The sequence below is a fragment of the Lampris incognitus genome, chromosome 9 (genome assembly GCF_029633865.1).
Source record: "Lampris incognitus isolate fLamInc1 chromosome 9, fLamInc1.hap2, whole genome shotgun sequence".
Classification (NCBI taxonomy): Eukaryota; Metazoa; Chordata; class Actinopteri; order Lampriformes; family Lampridae; genus Lampris; species Lampris incognitus.
Window position 1 is genome coordinate 25,496,426 of NC_079219.1, and position 23,324 is coordinate 25,519,749.

A 23,324-nucleotide genomic window follows, 5' to 3' on the forward strand; every position below is an offset into this window, starting at 1 on the left:
GAGGAAATGTTCCCAAACCTGAAAAATTTGGCTCAAAAATCTTTGTGCCCACCACCAGTTCCCCATCGGAAAGGGTATTTGATAGCAGTGGGAATATAGTTACTTGCCACTGGGCATCGTTCAAGCCAGGAGCGTTGATAGGCTTGTGTTTTTGGCACAAAACCTCTAGACAACCTGTTGGTACTGACAAGTTGTACTCATGCACATACATTCCCACACATCCCTCACATTCTGTTTTTTCCCTCATTGATATGTATAGTGACTTATCACAACATACATACACACACACACACACACACACACACACACACACACACACACACACACACACACACACACACACACACACCGCTGTGATGTTACTGTTATTCTGCCCAGTGGTTTCTCACAGTGACAGCCTAGAACTCTGCCTCTGTGGGTCAGGCACTATGCTATTTTTATTTTTAAATAACCTGTTGTCATAAACATACATTAAAAGTGCACTTTAATTTATGTTGTTTTGAAATTCCTCTCAGGGTTTCTTATTGAATGCACTTTTTTTGTTGCTTTGAACTTTGTTTTTGTTAAGGGTCTTTGTTGAGCTTGAGCTCTATAGAACAAGGGTACAGTATGTAGGCTAGGCCTACATTATGCCATTTAACAGCTGTTAAAAGCCCAAGTGTGCAAATGACTAGTTTAAATAAATACATTTTATGTTACATTTAACTTGTTTGTGTTTCCCCCTATTTGTTTGAGTTTATAAGTTAGAAATTGTTCCAATAGAAAACACTTACGGATATAAACAAGAATGTTTTATGCTCACATATGTTGCAGAGAGTCATCATACTGCTGTGATTGTTACGCATCAAAAGGTTAAATCAAGCATTTATGAAATGCTTTAGAGAAGATTTCAAAATATCGACATATATTGTGTATCGTGATATAGCCTAAAATATCGCGATATTATTTTTAGGCCATGTCGCCCAATGCCAACTCCAAGTGTGCTTTTATATGCATAGTTTAGAGCAACGCCTTCTTTCTTGCCACCCTCCCATACAGACCAGGTTTATGGAGAGCCAATGATATGGTTGACTCAGGCACATTTAGTCCAGTTTCAGCCACTGACCTCTGGAGCTCCTTCAAAGTGATTGCAGGATCATCTGTGGCTTTCCTCACCAGCCCACGTCTTGCTCGGACACTTAACTTTGAGGAACTGCCTGTCCTACAAAGCGTCTGGGTAGTGTGATACAGCTTCCACTTTCTGACAATGGATCCAACAGTGTTTTGTGGGACATCCAGACACTTGGATATTGTTTGTATCCCTTTCCCACCCTCTGCATTTTAATAACTTTGTCTTTTACTTCAGTATTATGCTCCTCCTTGGTCTTCATTTTCTGGCAGAGTTCACACCCGGCTAATGAACTTTACACCGAGTGCTTTTTATACCCAACGAGACTGTTATTTTAATATCTTACAGGTATACACTAATTATGTCCAATTGTGTTAACCTGAGTTTGTTTTAGGAATCATTTGTCATTTGTGTAAACTTGGAGCTTTCAGAGCACAAGGGTTTGAATGCTTGTGCAAGCACTATATTTTAGTTTTTAATTTATTAATAAAAAGTCAGTGAAACATAACTTATTTTGGCTTTGGGAACATGCTGTTAGAGCTTATGGGTTCACAAAAATAATATTGTTCGGGAACAGATGTGAGAGTATTTTTTATAATCCAGAAATTAGGGATGACTGTCAAGGGGGTTGAATACTTTTATAAGGCACTGTATCTTGTATCTTGCACAGTTCACTTTCTGAACTTTTTGTTAAGTTTCCGCCGGAGCTGATTTTCCAAGTTAACAGTCTATCCAGCTTTGTTTGGATGTGAAAGAGTTGACCAGCACTGCTAAAAAGCTGTTAATGTACCGGCGCAGCAGAGGCAGGCAGAACTGTGTTCAGCTTGAGGGTGAGCTTCTTAGTGGCTGGGAATGAGTGAAGCAGCTCCGTGCTGTTTGTGGCACAGGCAAGATAACTGTCAAGCTCAATTGGACTTTGTGGCTTTCTGAGGGTTGGTCTGGAGAAGAAATCGGCGTCATCTGATGACTCACTTTGATTTTGCTCACTCTCATGCTCATTCGTTTCAAGATGTTTCACATATGCCAAGCCTGTAATTGCAAGTAGACAACACAATTTTGGTGCTTTAGCACATTTTATTTCAATTTCAGTGAATATTCCTGAACACACGCATGCACACAAGCATGCACACACACGCACGTGCGTGTGCACACACACACACACACACACACACACACACACACACACACACACACACACACACACACAGACAGACACAATTATATCTGCTAAATCACAAAAAGAGTCTTTGGTATTATGAGGAGCTCATCAACAAATAACAACCTTTTAGACTTGCCATGACTGAGGAGTTATAAAGTATACACACTTATACGTTTGTGCATACATAGCAACACACACACACACACATGTGGTCATGTGAATTTTTTTTGTTTTGTTTTTTTGGGATCTCCCCCCCGCCCCCCCCTTTTCTCTCCAATTGTATCCAGCCAATTACCCCCCCTCTTCTGAGCCATCCCGGTCGCTGCTCCACCCCCGTTGCCTATCCGGGGAGGGCTGAAGACTACCACATGCCTCCTCCGATACATGTGGAGTTGCCAGCCACTTCTTTTCACCTGACAGTGGGGAGTTTAGCCAGGGTGACGTAGTGTGTGGGAGGATCACACTATTCCACCCAGTTCTCCCTCCCCGTTGAACAGGCACCCCGGCCGACCAGAGGAGGCGCTAGTGCAGCGCCCAGGACATATACCCACAACCGGCTTCCCACCCACAGACACGGCCAATTGTGTCTGTAGGGACACCTGACCAAGCCGGAGGTAACACGGGGATTCAAACAGCTGATCCCTGTGTTGGTAGGCAACGGAACAGACTGCCGCGGCACCCAGACGCCCCAGGTCATGTGAATTTTTAACAAAATTTGACCATACCAGCCTCTATTACATCTGCTCTGTTAGTCCAGGAGGTCTTGAAGTTGGCTAAGAGGACTGCAGCCACAGCAAACTTTGGATCTGCCGTCATCTGTCAAACACTTCTGCAGGCCGTTTTGCAGGGCTCTGATGGGTGGCATACAGGTCTTGCTTGATGTCTCCAGCTTGGTAAGTTTGGATAATAGCTGGTGGGTTACTGGCAGCAGCCATCCCATGTAGGAGCTGGACTTTGACTGGAGGGTGTTTGAAGATTTCACCAGTGGCTCGATGATGGTACAATAATCCCTGAGGAATGCAACTTCTACAGGATTCAACCTGTAAGACATACAATAACTAAAACCGTCATGACTATTATAGAGATTGACTGCGTACAAGGTAGGTATCTAATTTTGCTCACATTTTCACCTTGAACTCCTCACACACCCTCCTGATGGCATCTTCCTCCTTGTCATTGATGATTCGTGTTATCTTTACAATGGAAAGGTAAGTTGAATTCTATGGTGTTGCATTGAGGTGAATGAGCTGTAGCTCACACTTGTCCTCTACCACATCACTAGCCACATGAGATTACCCAGTTCAAAATGCCTGGCATTTTGCAAAGGTTGCAAGAGAAAGCCTCTTGTAGGTGTCATTCATGCCCTCTGCCAGGGCAGCATCTGTTGTTGCCACAAGATTTAGCAGGTGGCATGTACATCGTTGATGGGGGGTAGTTGATATTCCAGACCAGAGTTCTTCATCAAGGATCGCACTTGCATCAAGGTATTTCAGTATGGTGACTCAGGTCAAGCGCATCTGAGTCTGCTTCATCTTGATCTACCTCAGCATCATTCTGTGCCCCAAACACATGGAAAGCTTTGAAGTTAGATCCACTATCAGTTGTGGTTCTTACAACTTTGCCTGTAATCGTGTATTGACAATGGACATCATCAAGAACACCAGCAAGCATGTCAAATGTGTGAGACCCTCTCAATCTTTTACAAGCTAGTGCTGCAGATCTTCTTTCCAGGAACTCATCTTCTGTCAAACGGCATGTGACACCAAGGTAACCGTTATGTCATCAGTAATCAGTGGTGGTAGCGACAAATTTGATTTTACCCAAGTCATTAATCATAGTCTTCATGTGATCAGTGGCTTCACGGATTTTAGTATGGACAGTAGGTCTGGAGATGACTTTGGCTGGAGGTTGCAATGTGGTAGCTTAATTCTTTAAAAGCTGGCTGATTTACAACTGCAAATGACTATAGACTCGCATATGAAATTGATGACAAGCTTGTCAACAGTCGCTTGTGGGACATGTTTGCATGCAGCTGCCAACGTCACATCTGACAACCTAGCTTTCTGAGAGCTTGTTTGGTGTGGCTGTGGTCTTTTGTTGACATGCTGCTGTCATATGGCACTGGTCAATATTCGATGGATGTTTCCTCTGTAAAGATAAATATTATCTCAGTGCATGTTCAACATTACCTCATCACATCTCTGCTGTTAACTCCAAAGGCAAATCTGAGTAAAATCATTCAACCAGAGTAATTATTTACACTAATCATTGATTGTTTAGCATGATGTGAATGTGGTAAATTTGGTTAAATGACTACTGATTTAACCAATGTAATGAAAGTGGTTGACCTAATATTTTGCGATAACATTTAAAAAATTGTAGTTTAATTATTTAAGCATGCATGCGCATGCATGTGTTAGGTAGCTCTGTCCTACTCGAATCCCAGGCTCACCGATGACACTAGAGTGTAGTGTTATGTTACCTGGCTTTATGTTAAACATATCAAAGATGGTTTAAACGATAACATACAAAATATTTGTAAATCTTCTTACCTCAACATGTTTTTTGAGATTAGAGGCTGAATTCTTATAAACCGATATCACCATATGTGGGAAACAAAATTTGCATTGCATTTGCATGCTGTCTCCTTTTCTCCCCCTGTATGTGAAGAATTCTTCCAGGTGTGGCCATGGGCACTGGTCCTCTGTCTTTTCTTAGTTGTTTTCACTTTTTTCAGTGTTTTTGTCTTCTGTCTCCATTTGGTTTCTGTTTTTCCAAATCCTCTATTCCTAAATTACTCTACTCCTGTGCTGTTCTGGTCAGTGATCACCTCTCCAAACCTGTGCCTGCTGCAGCAGTTGTTTTTTTTTGGTCCATATTTCATGGTTTTCACTGGCCCATTTGCAATTAGTTGATAGCCTTATTGGCTACAAAAATGCAGATGAACGTTTTGGATATAATTCAAATTGTAGGCCTACTCAGTGGTGAATTGTGATTTTAAAAGTAGCGAAGTAGATTACATAGTGTAATGCATATTTAAGAGTAAAATTACAGACTTGGAAAAAAATACTCATAAAAGTACAAGTACCTAAAAAAAATGACTTAATTACAGTAATGGGAGTAGGTGTAATTCGTTACTTCCACCCCTGTGAAATACTCATCAGAAATCAGTGCAACAAGAACGTGCATAAGGCCCAACTCCCAACTGCCAGTTCCTATTCGCGCACGCTTTGAATTGCGCTTTACCGGTTACCGAGTTGAATTCTTGAGGAGGCAGACCATTAAATTAGCAAAATAAAAGGACAAAAATCATGCAAAATAAGCAAATGCTGATTGAACTCAGCCAATCACCGATTGCCAATATATTTGTCCAATCACCCAAGCCTCATTTGATACCCTTTAGATGTGTGTCACAGTCGCACTAATGCCACTTCATTGTTCTCCTGTAGCACCAATGAAAACATTAAATTCAAGTGAGAAGTGGTAGTTTCCATTCTACAAACCCCCAATTCCAATGAAGTTGGGATGTTGTGTAAAACGTGAATAAAAACAGAATACAATGATTTGCAAATCCTTTTTGACCTATATTCAATTGAATACACTACAAAGATGAGATATTTAATGTTCAAACTGATAAACTTTGTTTTTTTGCAAATATTCACTCATTTTGAATTTGATGCCTGCAACATGTTCCAAAAAAGCTGGGACAGGGGCATGTTCACCACTGTGTTACATCACCTTTCCTTTTAACAACACTCAATAAGCGTTTGGTAACTGAGGACACTAATTGTTGAAGCTTTGTAAGTGGAATTCTTTTCCCATTCTTGCTTGATGTACGACTTCAGTTGCTCAACAGTCCGGGGTCTCCGTTGTCGTATTTTGCGCTTCATAATGTGCCACACATTTTCAGTGGGAGACAGGTCTGGACTGCAGGCAGGCCAGTCTAGTACCCGCACTCTTTTACTACGAAGCCACGCTGTTGTAACACGTGCAGAATGTGGCTTGGCATTGTCTTGCTGAAATAAGCAGGGACGTCCCTGAAAAAGACGTCGCTTGGATGGCAGCGTATGTTTTTCCAAAACCTGTATGTACCTTTCAGCATTAATGGTGCCTTCGCAGATGTGCAAGTTACCCATGCCATGGGCACTTATGATTTCCAAAAACAATTTGAAATGTGGACTCGTCAGACATCAGCACACTTTTCCACTTTGCGTCAGTCCATCTCAAATGAGCTCAGGCCCAGAGAAGTCGGCTGCGTTTCTTGGTGTTGTTGATGTATGGCTTTCGCTTTGCATGGTAGAGTTTTAACTTGCACTTGTAGATGTAGCGACGAACTGTGTTAACTGACAACGGTTTTCCGAAGTGTTCCTGAGCCCACGTGGTAAAATCCTTTACAGAATGATGTCGGTTTTTAATGCAGTGCCACCTGAGGGATCGAAGGTCACGGGCATTCAATATTGGTTTTTGGCCTTGCCGCTTACGTGCAGAGATTTCTACAGATTCTCTAAATCTTTTGACGATATTATGGATTGTAGATGATGAAATCCCTAGATTCCTTGCAATTGTACGTTGAGAAACGTTGTTCTTAAACTGTTGGACTATTTGCTCACGCAGTTGTTCACAAAGTGGTGAACCTGGCCCCATCCTTGCCTGTGAACGACTGAGCCTTTCGGGGATGCTCCTTTTATACCCAATCATGACACTCACCTGTTTCCAGTTAACCTGTTCACCTGTGCAATGTTCTAAACAGGTCTGTTTTGAGTATTCCTCAACTTTCCCAGTCTTTTGTTGCCCCTGTCCCAGCTTCTTTGGAATGTGTTGCAGGCATCAAATTCAAAATGAGTGAATATTTGCAAAAAACAATAAAGTTTACCATGAACATTAAATATCTTGTCTAAGCAGTGTATTCAATTGAATATAGGTCGAAAAGGATTTGCAAATCATTGTATTCTGTTTTTATTCACGTTTTACACAATGTCCCAACTTTATTGGAATTGGGGTTTGTAATTCTCATCTTCTAATTCTCATCAGTGTAATGCAGGTGCAGATTCCGTGTGGGCCTACTTATATCCCATTGGTAGTGAGCGTCTGTGTTAACAAAGACCCCTGTGGACCTTATTTCTTGCCTTCTGAATGTTTGAGGTATTTCTGGCCATAAACCTTTTCACATGGGTCTGTCAGTCTACAACACCTGCAACAAACAGCACTACCTGGAATGTGAGGGCATGATTCTTTGAAACTGTAGCATTCAGTGAGTGTGCCAGATCGTTACAGCTGAAATGATACATGATGGTGAACACGGCACCTAAAACAATGAAAGTACAGCATGGCAAGTCGCCAAGCTGTCAGGGCTGGTCCAAAACCAAAGTGAATCTGGGGTTGGCTTTCCACCGTTGACAAACACTGAAGGGGACAGGTGTGGAAGAAATGTAGAGTTGTGGGCTTCGTGTCTTGTTGAACAAGGGAGGAGGGGCCAACTTTTCACATTGTGTTTACAAGCCACAAGCATCAGAATGCTTCTCAATGAGGGGTGCTGGTCATTTATTTGGGGGTGGCCGAATCAATGTGGGGATAAGGATGTGCTTGGTGTTGTGAGAGTGAAGGGATGTAGGGAGGGTTTTTTTTTTTGTTTTGCTCAAGAGCACATGAGATGCATTTCCCTTTTTCTAGGAAGTGTTGTAATAAACAACAGATAAAAGATTAAGTGCTCCCATCTCTTTCCTCAGCTGGTTAAAGGTTAAGACGTTGTGTTCTGAACTGGAATACACTAAAAAAATGTTCTGCCTCCTTGTGATCTAAGGAATTTCATACCATTTATCATTTGTTGACTCTGATTGAATTCCACTAAATGTTGAATTCCACTTAAATGCCAAGCACATAAATGTTCCTTCTTAGAATGCTTGTCGTAATGAGAAATGATTCTGCGTTTCAGTGTGTTTTTACTCTATTTGACTGCCTTTTTTTTTAAGTTTAATATTCACTGACATCTCTTTCTCCCACCTCTCCCATCTTTATTTCTTGTTTTCTTTTTTCCCTCTTTTTCTCCATTTCTTTCTCTCCAGCTTCTGTTGCATGCCAGGTTGCAGTAAGAGAGACCCTGCCCCTCCGCCAAAATCCGGCTGTTAGATGTGACCACGAGGTTGATAAGGAGAAGCCACCATGTCTTAAACACAGACGGACCCTCTGGAGCCCTGTCCCCCCACCCTGGACCCCCCTCCCCTATCCATCACCTAACCCCATCCCCCAGCCCTATCCCACTCCCAGAGCTCCCTCCCCATGTGAGGGACAGGCTCCCAAGCTCTGGCTCTGCGCTGGCTCCTCCCTCCCCTCCCGCCGGAGACATGAGCCTCCAGAAACACCAGCAATTGGGTGGCAGTGGCGGTGGGGTGATGGGCTCTGACCGGGACCTTCAATCCACTGCCTCCTCCATCTCCTTACCCTCCGTTAAGAAGGCCCCCAAGAAGAGGCGCCTCTCTCTGGCCTCGCTGTTCCGACGTCGAGGTCGGGAGCACAAGTCTGGGCGCCACAGGTCCCGAGATCCCCAGCATTATGGGGCAGGAGGGCTGGGAGGGGTGGATGGCATTGCCAGCATCGAGAGCATCCACTCTGAGATGTGTAATGATAAGAACTCTGCCTTCTACTCTGTAGCAGGGGCTGGAGTAGCCACCACTGCTGCTGCTGCCTCCACCTCATCTGCCACTGGGCCCTGCTCCTCAACCTCTTCCTCATCCTCCTCCAAGGGGGCTGGTGGAGTTGGGGCAGGCACAGAGCTGCTGGAGTGCCCCTTGTGCCTTCTGCGCCACTCTCGGGAGAGCTTCCCCGACATCATGACCTGTCACCACCGCTCCTGTGCAGACTGCCTGCGCCAATACCTTCGTATCGAGATCTCAGAGTCCCGCGTCAACATTAGCTGTCCTGAGTGCTCAGAGCGCTTCAACCCACATGACATACGCATGATCCTGGGTGACCGGGCCCTCATGGAAAAATACGAGGAGTTCATGCTGAGAAGGTGGTTGGTGGCTGACCCTGACTGTCGCTGGTGCCCTGCGCCGGACTGCGGGTGAGATGTGAATTTGATTACATATACCTTGCATGATGATAAGACTGGGCGATGTGGACAAAATCAAATACAATATTTTTGGACCATATACCTCAATATTGATATTGTGATGATATTGTGGGGGTGACTATTGCTGCTTTCACAAAACATTTATACAATCAGATTTTTCATAAATAATCATCAGTAATGCCTATGTAATAACTAAGCTGGTAAAGGCCACATAATAGAACCACTAAAACAGTCTGGTAAATTCAGAAAATCACGTCACTTTGCTGTAATGCATCCTTTAAAACCAGGAAAATCAATCAGTCAAGTTCCATTTTATATAGTGCTTTTCTAGCTGCAACAGCCACTCAAAGCACCTTACATTTCTGGTCAAATCTGAATTTCAGACACCTGTTACAATAGAACACAAGCTGTTTTCTGTACAATCGCTACCTATTTCGTATGCGTAAGGCCACTGAAATGTGATTTACAACTATTAACTTATTCACACGTGTATTACAAAAAGATTTTGACATGGCCCGTTTGAGACTATTGACATTAAGCAGACCAGTGACAGACCTTAGTCGGTATGCAGATAATGGATTGTCGACAGCAGTGGAAAGGTCACTAGAAACTACGAAGTTATTTTCCTGCACCTAACATTACCATTTCCATTATTACCACGTGGGAATGAATCAGAGCCTCTGAATAGCACACAGGCTTTGCATATCAACATGGCCGAATGGGTTTCCATGTTAACTGTTCCAATAGATTTAATAATTTCAGCGTATGCCACCAGGCTAACCACATGCATAAAAATCGGTTGTCACTCAACAAGTCAAACAGACTGACAAATGGATGACGTCGCTGATTAGTGAGCCACTATTGAAGCAGTGTTGTCAACCAGCACTTGCTACCATTAACATTACCGTTGGCCTAACATGATATTTAACATCCAGTGAATTTACAACTATATCATTCATAACTGCTTGATTTTCTAGTAACAAAAGATGTGGGATGAGTATTAATCTTAACAATACGAATGGTTATTTCTCTCAAATTTACTGATTACGCTGCAGCTGTATCTGTGTCACTTTTTCTTCTGTAGTGGCTGGGCAGCTTGCTCACATACACAAACTCAATGGCCTGTGTCGTTTAAAAACACAAGGCAAAACAAATGACAGCGCAATACCACATTAGCGAATATTTTATAGAAATTGTTCATTACTGAAAAGACAACAGTTATGCCATATCACGATATTATGATATCCAAAATCCCAGACGATATCTAGTCTCATATCATGATATTGATATAATATTGATATCGTCACCTTCTTAAAATAATGGTCTAAGTCATATTTTCAAGTTTTTCAAAAAACAGAATAAACTGAAACAAAATTTGTCAGTTTATTCTGTTTTTTGAAAAACTTGAAAATATGACTTAGGCCATTATTTTAAGAAGGTGACGATATATTGCCCCGCCCTACATGATGATATATGATTATATACTGACACAACTGCCTGTATGAATATCCTATTCATAGTGATCAGATATTGGCAAAGAGCATCTCTAAATATGGGTTTATGCCAGAATCAGACTACACAATATTTTAGTCTTTCACAAAGGTCACCATGTCAGATTAGGCAATCATAGTTCCATAACTTCTTGCTGTGTCTTGGCTGGGACACTGGCAACACAACAAGTATGACCATGACCAATCATTGTATGTTGCCTTTCACGACCCTGCGCGAGTTCATAGGTCGTTGGGGAGGAGGGTTAAGAAATTGTCAATCATGGCTACAGTTCTTTATTCTACTATGCACGGACTTGGCTGTGCTGATCACATCAAATAGTCAACTGTAGATCTGAAAATTAACCCCATGCTATTATAGCTGCAACAGCATCCCAAGAAGCAGGGACTCTCCTGTGGCTAGTGCTACTGGGGAATGATAACCTAGCATATCACAGAAAGTTGAATCAGTTCATCTGGACACAATGTTTATTGAGAGAGAAACATTTCATCACTCATCTAAGTGACCTCTTCAGTCTCAACTGACTGCAGGTATCCCTACCCTTATAAACAATACAGTGGCATAACAACTGAAAACGATCAGTTCATATGCAGATTGCTGTGAGCATTAAGTAGAGTTTCAATGGCAATGTGTACTATTCACAGAAGATTTGGGAATAGTTGCAATCACAGCATTGTAAGATGGCAACAGATGTACTCTTAGCCCCCCCCCACCCCCCCAGGTCAGGGATGGTCGTTCCCTCTTCACATAGATGGCCTCTGACTTCCCATTCAAACCAGCGTTCCTCCCTATCAAGGATGTGCACATCCTCATCCTTGAAAGAGTGGCCACTGTCCTGTAGATGGGTGTGGACTGCAGAGTCCTGGCCTGACGTGTTAGCTCTCCTGTGTTCTACTATTCAGAGGATTTGGGAATGGTTGCAATCACAGCATTATAAGATGGCGACAGATGTACTCTTACTCTTACTCCTGAACCGAGGGGAGCTAAGGGTACATCTGTCGCCATTTTACAATGCTGTGATTGCAACCATCCCCAAATCCTCTATAAATAATACACATTGCCATTGAAACTCTAGTTAATCATCATCATCATCAGTACCGTAACCTATGGAGGTCGTAAGAGCACAACTGATGCCTCAACAAGTCTCGGTTGAGCCAACATTGTGTTTCAGTAGGGAAGTACCTGGCGGTCCCTATCTCCTCTCCAGGTATGGATGGCCGTTGGTTCACAGAGGAACTCATCCCCCCCTTGACAGGTTTTGTTTTCAGTCCTGCTGAGTGTTCACGCACCCTCCTCACAACAACCCAAGTGTTGAAGTGGGTGTGCCAGTTTAGTCGCCAATGACCCGATGGTTGCAGTTTAACATCGTATCCAGGACTCTAGTTAATGCTCACGGCAATTTGCACATCAAACTGATCGTTTTCGATCATTATGCCATTGTATTGTTTATAAGGGTGGGGATACCTACAGTCAGTTGAGACTGAAGAGGTCACTTATGCCCCTTTTCCATTGCATGGTACCAGCTCAATTTAACTCAACTCTACTCACTTTTTTTGGTTTTCCATTGGGCAAAAGTTAGGGATAGTACCTGGTACCAGGTACTTTTTTTGGCACCACCTCCGTCGAGGTTCCAAGTGAGCTGAGCCGATACTAAAAAGTGATATGGAAAACCACCATAAATAAATAAAATAGATAAAATATAAATATATGTATATTTATTTAAATATAAATAAAATCATAAAAATAAGTAGATGAAAATATTTACATTTAAATATAAATAAAATGTAAAATAAATAAAATATAAATAAAATGTATTTATATTTATTTAAATATAATTAAAATCTGACCATTGATTGGTCAGAGAGAAATTGAACAGCTCTGTTTATAACCAGGAAATGCCAAAGCGATTCTTATGAAACTTGTCTTATAATTGAAGCTGATTATCTGTAAAAAATTATTTGTTGTCAGCCAATCGCTTAGTTACACTAATATTGCTCGATGTCTGTGAATGTTCTCATTCATCCAGGTCATGGTTATCCAAAGGAGTTGAATCAAGTGCAACTGGACTTGGTATAGATCCGTGAAGAAGTTTCGCCTCTCATCCAAGAGGCTTCCTCAGTTAGTGCCTTTCTGACTAGACCAAGCTAGTCTGACTGGCTGGTGATGAGACTCAGAATTTATCCTCTAGGAGTCATTGTCAGAGCTATTGATATGCATGGCGGCGATATGCGTGGCTCCGATAACAATGGGGGCCTCCAAACATCGGTACACAAAAGAGCCGCTCATATCTATGGCTTTGTTAGCGACGGGCATTGGTAAACATCGGGACACAAAGAGCCACGCATATCAATAGCTCTGACAACGACTCCTAGAGGATTAATTCTGAGTCTCATCACCAGCCAGTCAGACTAGCTTGGTCTAGTCAGAAAGGCACTAACTGAGGAAGCCTCTTGGATGAGTGCGAAATGTCTTCACAGATATATACCAAGTCCAGTTGCACTTGATTCAACTCCTTTGGATAACTAATATTGCTCATGTGAAGCACACATTTAGAGTTGGTCTTGTTGATTTTTTTTTTAAATAAATAAAACACTCGTGTGGGGCGCTGGTAGACAACGGAGGAAAAAACTAATCCCAAAAAGTAAAGCGAGTAGAGTTGAATAGAGTCGAGTTGAGCCAGTACCATGCAGTGGAAAAGAAGGGGCATTTAGATGAGTGATGAAGCGTTTCTCTTTCAATAAACGTGTCCAAATTAACTGATTCAACTTTCTGTGATTTTCTTAACTGGATTATTGAGCATGCATAAAGACATAACGTAGCATAGTTTAACCAGCTACTCACCGGGTTGCTGAAGTACCTCTGCTATTTCTCGCCAACATTTATCTTTTTTGACTCTGTCATGTTACTCCCTCGAGGAAACGTCAAAAAGGCAGGGGTAGGGAGGGGGTGCCCCAGTGACTCACCTGGTAGAACACGTACCACATACAAGGCTGAGTCTTTACCACTGCAACTTGGGTTCAAATCCGGCCCGGGCCCTTTGCTGCATGTCATCCTCGGTCTCTCCCCTGCCTTTCCTGTCTCTCTCTACTATCACTGTCAAATAAAGGTGGAAAATACCAAAAAAAAAGAGAGAGAAAAAAAAGGCAGGGGTATTGTTGCCATTGCTCAACAATCTTTTTTTCCTCGTTTTAGTTGTTCCACCTGACAGCAGCAACAGCAGCATCCCTATTTTTCTTCGCCATGTTTACATACTATGTGCACCAGAGAGCACACTTTTATCCTTCTGGTCAACATCAAGAAAGGTGTCATAGGAGTTGTCAAACTAGGCAGGAAAGTACCAAAAATTCCAATATGCGAGAGTTTTCGTTGGGGTCTTGTGGGGCATCCCGGATGCCACATAACTCCAATTATGTCACACTACAAGGGGTAAAGACACCCGTTTGTCGTTCCTGATGTTCATATTTGGACTTGACACTGGAAATTTGTCTGACAACAATATCATGTCAAAATCTGGCTGAATTTGTGTAGTCTGATCCCTGCATTAGATGGTTCCATGGAGACATTGCCTGCAAGATAAGATGAAAATTACTGCCTTGTCCCAGTAACATGGTGAAAAAAAGTTGATAAAACTAAGGCCTGTGTTGGTAATGATGCAAATGGTACAAAATCTGTTGGCCTTTTGGACATAATTTGTTTCTCAAAGTAGGAACTGAGATATAATGTTGAATGATATAATATAGGGCTGAATATTAGAAATGCTTCTTTGATTTCTTCAGCTCAATGACTAAAACTGTTAATGTCTGATTTGTGTCTTTGGACTTATGGATTGCTTTTGAAGAGACTCAAAAATTTAGGCTTCTTTTTTGAGAACACACCATGTGTCTGTTTCAGAGGAGCTCGGACTTAGAAATAAACAATAGGTGTTGAGGAAATCCTCTGCTAACTTCAAAAGCACCTGCAATTTCTTAACATTTTTCACAAATGTCTCATTTGCTACTATTTTAAAGAATCTTAAATCTTTAGTATTAAATAGTAGCAGAAGCTACTAGCTGTGTTCTATAAAACCATTTTTGTGTATGCTTTACCAAAGGAAAAACCACTCTACCCCTGCTGTACACTGGACATGACTCAGCCTCAAATTTCTTTCAGCCAGTTGGCCTTGACCTTTCTATATTTGGATGAAGGGCTCTCCACCATGTTTAAAGAACTGCTCCACCTTGTTGGTCAGTTTAATTTAAAACAAACGGCAATCATCCCAGAGCTGTTATTTAGCTTTTCACATTGGCATTAACTGTCCAATAAATGGCTTTAATTGGATTGCTTGATTCTTTACAGACTGAAGTATAACTTGCAAGATGTCTGACAAAGGTTTTCACACACATGATCATCTTTGTCTTCCTGGTTGGTTTCTGTTTCTGAATCCAATTCACTGTGATCACTTAAACCAGTGGTTCCCCACCTTTTTTTCCTTGGGGCCCCCCTACTTGTTTCTAAGAAAAGCTGAGTCCCCCCTGGCCCGCACACACACACACCAAGAGAAAAGTGATCCATTCCAAATATTTATTTGCAAAAATTATAGTTTTTTCCACCGTTATCTTCAATAAATATCTCGTTTCCATCATCAGAAAATCTATGTTTAAATGTCTCGTCTTGTATCAGCTTCACATTTTTTTAACAACCCAGCAGAGTAGACATCTGACTCAGGCTCATTGAAACATCAACATATTAGTACTAGTTTTCATCTGACTCAGGCTCATTGAAACATCAACATAGTACTAGTTTTCATCTGCCTCAGGCTCACTGAAACATCGTATCTGTACTGTTATCATCTGACTCAGGCTCACTGAAACATCAACATAGTACTAGTTTTCATCTGACTCAGGCTCGCTGAAACATCATATCTGTACTGTTATCATCTGACTCCAGCTCATTGAAACATCAACATAGTACTAGTTTTCATCTGACTCAGGCTCATTGAAACATCATATCTGTACTGTTATCATCAGGCTCACTGAAACATCGACATAGTACTAGTTTTCATCTGACTCATGCTCACTGAAACATCATATCTGTACTGTTATCATCTGACTCAGGCTCACTGAAACATCACCATATTAGTACTAGTTTTCATCTGACTCAGGCTCGCTGAAACAACATATTGGTACTGTTGTAATCTGACTTATGACAGCCACATGCACATCGTGTAAAGTTGAGAACACTGTTTTTTGACAGACAGTAGGCCTATGTGTTATTTTGGCTCTAACAGTAACATTTTTACTGAGTCTGTACCATCCTGTTCATTCAGAAACTAATGGCCACCTTGGGCTTGCATACCTTTGACCAGGGATGGGATGTCAGGTGCGATGCTTGTGACAGCCAGCCTAAAGTCCTGGTGTACATCAAGTCTGTTGCGGGCTTTTGTTTTTATTGTTACAAGGGCACTGAAGGCTGTCTCAGACAGATATGTAGTGCTGAATGAATGGGAGAATAACCCTTGTAACTGTGTGTCTTGACAGTCTGGGTGCAACAGCATGTCCTTTGACTATCCAAAACTTTTTTGTGTCCATTCCCCTGGAAATATTTCATTGACACCGATTTGGCTTGAAAGTCAGCAAGCTCATCATAGCAGCAGCCCCACCCGTGCAGCATGCAGCAAGGTTCTCATAGGGCAGATTGTTAAATGAGAGGCAGGAATCCACAGCCATGAAAATATCCTGGCCTGTTGTTGTGGTTAGATTTGTAGACATAAGAATGTCTTGTTTCAAGTCATCACCATCAACATATTGAACATAAACAATGAGCACGGACTCGTGTGACGCTGTTGTCGTTTCATCCAACTGGCAAAGGGAACATTCCTAAGCTTCTCGTGCAGCTGGTTCTGACAATCTCCGGCCATTTTATCAATTTGGTCTTTGACGGTGTTGTCAGAGAGTGGGACCGTTTTCACTTTATCAACCGCATGTGGGCCACACAGCCTCTCTACAATTTTCAGACAGGCGGGTTTGATAAGCTGCTTTCCAATAGTGTATGGCTTTTTAGCCTTGGCAGTTAATAGCGAACACTCAAATGACACCTCCATGGCTCTATGCAAATCACTGCCTGCTCATTCAAATTCTTTTCTGATGTTGGTGGATCTTCTTGATAGCGCCAACTGCTTTTTCCTCTCAAAAAATTCCCGACTTTCACCAATAGTCTCTTGGTGTTTTGTCTCTTGGTGTAGTTTCATTTTGCTTGGCTTCATGCTGTCATTATCTAGTTTCTCATTACACATGACACATTCTGGCCAAGACTTGTCCTGTCCATCCATAAAACCAAACTTAAGGTAGCTCTCAAAATAAATCCTTACCTTTCTTTCTTGACACTGTGTCATCCGCACTTTTACGTTTCTCGGCCATGTTGTTTCATTCATAAGGTGCTGCTGCTGACTGCAGGAAAAAACAAAGATGAGCTAAAATTAGCTGCTAGCTGAGTAGCTACCTGACAACACTGCCTGCTCAGTTTGACAGAGGTGTGGTTACTAGGTGTAGCCCCAACTACATTTTAGAAGGGGGAGGGGACCAAAAATGTATCTTTTTAAATATTTTTATATACAAACTTTTGTATAAAATAAATTATCCAGTAAGTGAGTTATTATGCTTTTATTTAAAATGTGAACTTTGACAACCTCAGAGCAGAAAAGTCTCGTGCACCCCCTGGGCTCTCAGCCCCCCCCCCCCCCCCAAGGGGGTTCACAGACCCCAGGCTGGGAACCACTGAAGTCTTAAACAACTCTTTTAAAAGTTCCATCTTTCATTTGGATGCAGCAACCCATTGTTGTTCCATTGGCGCTGGTTACAGCAACAATGGGCTGCAATCGCTATGATGGACTCGCTTATGTGTAGAAGAACAATTTCATTTACTGATGGTTGTAGAAATAAGTGCTTGGCCTTTTTCCTACGGATAGTAGACTGAGGAATGGCAAAAAAAGAAGCTGTCATTGTCTTTTACAGCTCAAATTTCTATTCCAATCATTTTTTTTTTCAGGCATCAGCCAGGGCAAAAATTGGTTCCTGTTCCACTGGGCTAACAATTTGTCAGCTACATGTATAGATGTTACCTTAAATTTCATTAAAGTGTCAGTAGGCAACTTTTTTGCTTTAAATTATTATTAGAAAGTAAATATCGAGTGCATAGTGTAACAGCTATAGAATAATGACAATTCTGTCTGCCACCGGGTATGATCTCATGGGAAAATGAAGGCGCGGTTTACGGCACAAAGGAAGTGCGTCAACCATTGCACAACCAAAAATAAGAAAGGGATAGGGCTTTTTTTCCCCCCTGGTAGCTATCCCCAGTAGTGGAAATGGTGGATGGTGGAATAACCAAAGTTTTACTGGCAAGAGAAAAAGAACCTCATTGACGGAGGAGGCAAAGAAGACGATAGGAAGAGTGATAGAAACAGAGTTAAAACAAGAGTGAACCTCGGACGGGCATTCACTTGATGGAGCGAGCTCTGATTTTGTATTGAACTGTTTCCCCGTCAAGATCTGTTGCCCCCTAGCCAGACAAAAGCACTGGCATGGAAACAGGTTGGCTATCGGTTACGATTAGGTTAGGGTAAGGGTTAGGTTAAGTTTGGGGCTAAGTTGAAGTTAGGTTAAGGTTAATCAAGCGTCCTGGTGTTGTATTGAACTCTGCCTCTGGGGAAAAGATCTCGATGGGGAAACAGAGTTCGATAAAAAACCTGGGACTTGAGAAAGTTTCAAACCGACATTCAAGTTGCAAATGCTGGGGGGGGGTTGAAAGGTTGTCTACAGCAGGTTTAATTGGTTGATATCCTGTTTATCCATTTTACCACAGTAAGTTTTGTATGCTGTTTTATTAGCGCTCTGAAGTAAGATGTAACTGGCTGAGAAATTAACAAAACCCGTTAAAGAAAATGGCCTTTCAAAAAATTTATAATGGCTTAAATCAATTACTGCCAACATGAGACAAAACGTGTACTATTTTTGTCAATTAGACTTGCACTTGGGAATTGATGGTTTGCTATATGTGAGCTTTTCAAACATGGCTCCATCTGCCAGTCAATTGGGGCCAAGTTTATTGAGTTGTAAGCAGCAGCCATTATCTATCACTTGGTCAAATTGTTTGTCTCTGTCTTGTACCTCTTCAACCAAATCAACGTGAAAATGAAAACAGCTATTAGGGTTTACCTTTGCTGGTTTGAAACATTGATAAAATTGTTTTAAATATTGTCACGGTACAGAATTGGTAGTTTTAGTCATTTATAATTAAAGTAAAATCCCTCCGTGTCAACAAGCAGATTCATCATAAATTCTGTGGCAAGGTAAACATTGAAGTGTGTAGTGCAAGATAGAGCTTGTTTTAGCCATGGCCCAACTCCTTGGTGCCTAAGTAAACTGTTGTTGGCATGTTGTTTGCTACCAAGTTTGACCTTGGGCAGAATTTGGTCTTTAAGAGCAGGGCATGATTCCACAAAAATATCAAAGAGATAAGGCAGTATTACCTCATTTGCAGACTAACAAGTAACAAGTGCCAAGATTCATGCAGTAACCAGCCCAACACAGTGTGGACAACCATCCTTCAAAAATACCATCAGCAGTTCCATCATTTGATGGGTTTTTTTGTTGTTGTTGTTGTTTTGTTGTTTTTAAGTGAACTCTATGACAGGCTGCTCTGGAACAATACCATGCAGTAGAAGGTGACTGGACAGTACTGACAGACTTCAGTCAATGTTCCTCCATCAACAAGTATCTCTTGCCGCTTGCTTTGTGAATACATAGCTGGGATATAGTGCTGTTATGTTAAAAAAAAAAAAACCTGAAACTCTTATTGCTGATTTTTTTCTTTTTGACTCAAATTGAATATTTACAAAATTTGTACTTTAAGAAGTTTTGTAGAATGGGATGAGTGTGACTTGAGCCCCAAAGTTTGGCAGCCATAGTATCTTTATCCTTTTGGGTCCATGTTGAAAAGAAAAGAGAATTGATCAGATTTGATCCCAAATTGGTATTTTGCTGGTTTAGTGGAGTGTTATTTGGTTCATGTGTAAATGTCAAGCACAACCATCTTTGTATTTGCTGTAACCCCAGCAAGATGAACAAAGGACATGGCAGCTCCCTGGCCTTGAGCCCAATGCCTCTGACACCAGCATTAAAGGCTTTTGTCCTCTTGAAAACAACACAAAAAAAGGGGAGGTGGGTGGGTAAAAGACGCCACCACAGACTGTTCATGGGAGGGGTAGGAAGCTGGGAAGAGAATAACCAGGGTGAGATAAACTTTGTTTATTTCATTTTATTTTCCCTGATTTTTAGGGGACCCAACTTTTGTTTTCTTGTAAATAGGGAGCAGTTTTTATCTTTTAAAACTATTGTGTGCTGCTTTTTTGTGTTGTCATGATTGCCTTCTTGAGAGACGCACATGAGAATGAGAATAGAGAGAGGGAAGTCTGGCTGACTACACTGGAGGCTGGGTAGAAATATGGATGAACAGAGAGGCAGGGAGGGAAGGAGGGAGGCCGTCACAGAGGGTGTCACTGGGCTGACGTAACTGTACCAGGGAGCGACAACGCCATGGAGAACAGTGTGCTGTTTGCTGCCTGGTGAGAATCACACCACTCTAGCACATCTGTGCAAGTCCTGCTGTGCTTAATTGTTTTCAAACATTTTTCCAATGTGTTCCAGCTGTTTGAGGGGAAATGGTTGATAGTTTTAACACTTTAAATTGTTCCTAGTGTCTGACTGGTTGAGACTAGACAACAGAAATTGTGTTGCTGAAAAAGACCATGTGTGTTCAGAAAGCCACACCTGAGCAATTAAGTGTAAGGATATTTCCTCAGACATTTACAGTTGTCTGATGTTTATGAATGAAATTAATAATCAACACTGCTGCTGAGGCCTTTCCCAATGGTACTCGGTATTTTTGCTTACTTCATCCTGTGGAAATGGCTTGTGTGGTGGAGACTGATTGGGCAAAATGGTAAATTGACTGCATTTTATATAGCGCTTTTCTAGTCTACCGACTACTTAAAGCAGTTTTTTTACCAGGTATGCCTCACATTCACACATACATCATCAACAGCAGCATCAACTGAAGGAAATAACATGACTACTTTCCCTGATTTGTGTTTAGTATTTTACACTCAATGCAGAGTCCTTTTGTTGACTATAATGCTATACAGTAAAGTGGCTTTGGTTGACAGTGCAGCACCTTAGGCAACCTCATAAGAACACAATGGCCTTGGCCATAAATAGGAGGATGCATGATGTGTTACTAGCCCTTCCTTCCACTATGCAGATGTCTAATGGAAACAGCTCTCTGGGTGTTGGCTAGCTTTTGGCTCTACTTCCCAGTTATGACTGTTTTCTTGGAAGCCAAATCCAGTTAGAGAGAATTTCTAAGACAATTACCTTCAGTTAAGCTGTCTCTGCTGAACAGTCCAAGATTTGCTATACTCGCTTTAATTTTATGTTGAAGTGAAAGCTCAAGACATATTTCCCTGTTCATAAATATTAGGATCTAATCATGCACTGGCATTGTTGCGAAATGTAATAGAAAGGTGAGAATATAAAGATGAAGGAAACTAAATAAAGTACTCAAAGTTCTCAAAGAATGTCAGAGTGGATGGATCTTTTGAGAGGAAAAAGAACTCTTGCCTCCTGGGCTCCTGATGATGTGGAGAGGAAGAGCTTGACCTCCCATGTGTTCTGCTCAGCAGCAACAGGGAGGGGCTCTCAGCCAAAGCCCCTGGAGGGATTTGGATTGTTGTTTAGAGCCGGGCCTTCATTCTTAAACTGCAAAGTACTGCTAAAAAATACCCTGTTCTACACCCCCTTCCCCCCAGCTCACCCCCCTTGTCTCTCACTAAGCTGTCCAGCACTGTTAGTGTTGCATTTTGACAGTTACTATTCCTGGCGACCTTTTTAGTTGAAATATTTTATATATTTACCTTTGACCGCCGCCAATTTGGACTAAACATCTGCGTATTCATCTGAATGAGGTATCTGACCACAGTCTTTGATGCGACTGATGCTTGTTATATATTGCGCTGACAATTATTGTCCTAGACCTGCTTGAAAGGACAGACATTGGTAGCAGAGGATGGTGACAGAAGTAGAGCTGAAAGGTTTTAGGGGGTTTGGGGAGAAAAACAGATTGGGACTGTGTCTATCACTTTGGTATTTGTTTGATTTATTATTATTACCCCACTTTTCTGAGCCGTCCCAGTTGCTGCTCCACCCCCTCTGCCAGTCCAGGGAGGGCTGCAGACTGCCACACGTTTCCTCCGATACATGTGGAGTCGCCAGCCGCTTCTTTTCACCTGACAGTGAGGAGTTTCGCCAGGGGGACGTAGCACGTGGGAGGATCACCCTATTCCCCCTCCCCCTCCGAAAAGGTGCTCCGACCGACCAGAGGAGGCGCTAGAGCGACGGCCAGGACACATACCCACAACCGGCTTCCCACCTGCAGACACGGCCAATTGTGTCTGTAGGGATGCCCGACCAAGCCGGAGGTAACACGGGGATTTGAACCGATGATCTCCGTGTTGGTAGGCAATGGATTAGACCACCATGCGACCCAGACACCCCTGATTTATTTTTTTGAGATAGTCTTATCACTTAATGGTATATTAAGTTTCAGGATTAAAAAAAGAACTGGTTTTTAAAATCCCTAGTGTTTGCACTGCAACAGTTTCGGTGGGAAATAAATTGGAGATGGCTGCCAAGGTAACATTGCCACCACCAGGACACATCATCAGTTGTGTACCTCAGCATCACAGGGTGTTGCGGCCTTTTATCACAAGACACCCTCCGCTGAGGCAGGCCCACCACAGGTAGATCGGTCCTGGGTGTGTGTGCTGTGGTTAGCTGTTCACCCTGGCAGCCCAGACGGCGTCTCTCCTTTTGATCCAGATCTAGTGGCTAGTCCTCTCGGCAGTCTCAGCTAGCTCTTTGATCACTCTCCTGTGGGCCTGCCCCCTGACTGCTAGTTCCCTCAGGAGTTTTGCTGTGGAGCTGGTAACAAAGCCCCTAAACCATAAGTTGGAATGGGTCAAAGGTTACATTTATTATTGTCTGTGGGTCCTTAATTCAAAAGTCTGAAAATGTCTTAAATTGAATTTTAAAGATATCTTAAATTTAAATGTATGGAGTCTTAATTCTACATTAACATTATTTTCGTAATTTTATTTATTTATTTTATAACATTTTTAAAAATTCTAGTTTTTCCCCTTATCCCACCCGATTAACCCAGTGGCATATGGCCGGAACTCTTGTCGAATAACTCCCCTGGCTCACGTTTCCACAGGAAGGAGATAGTCGTAACACCAGCTTCCTTCAAACTCGTGTCGGCTGCTCTCGCTATTTTACACGCTGAAGCCTCGCATGGATTGCATTCCCTTCAGGCTGGGAAGGAGACGTAGGGCTTTCGGTTGCTTGGCTGCAGGCGCACGGATGGGCCAGAGGGGTCGCTGGAGAACG

General features: G+C 42.2%; 1 protein-coding gene across 1 annotated transcript in view; it reads left to right on the forward strand.

Annotated features, from left to right (window-relative positions):
- LOC130117525 (E3 ubiquitin-protein ligase RNF19A-like) overlaps positions 1–23,324 on the forward strand; it is a 93,872-nt gene that overhangs the window by 45,618 nt on the left and 24,930 nt on the right. Inside the window, exon 2 of the mRNA XM_056285618.1 lies at positions 8,330–9,327. Coding sequence (XP_056141593.1) covers positions 8,609–9,327 — 719 coding nt within the window. The 5' untranslated portion in view covers positions 8,330–8,608. The remainder of the gene's footprint in view (positions 1–8,329; positions 9,328–23,324) is intronic.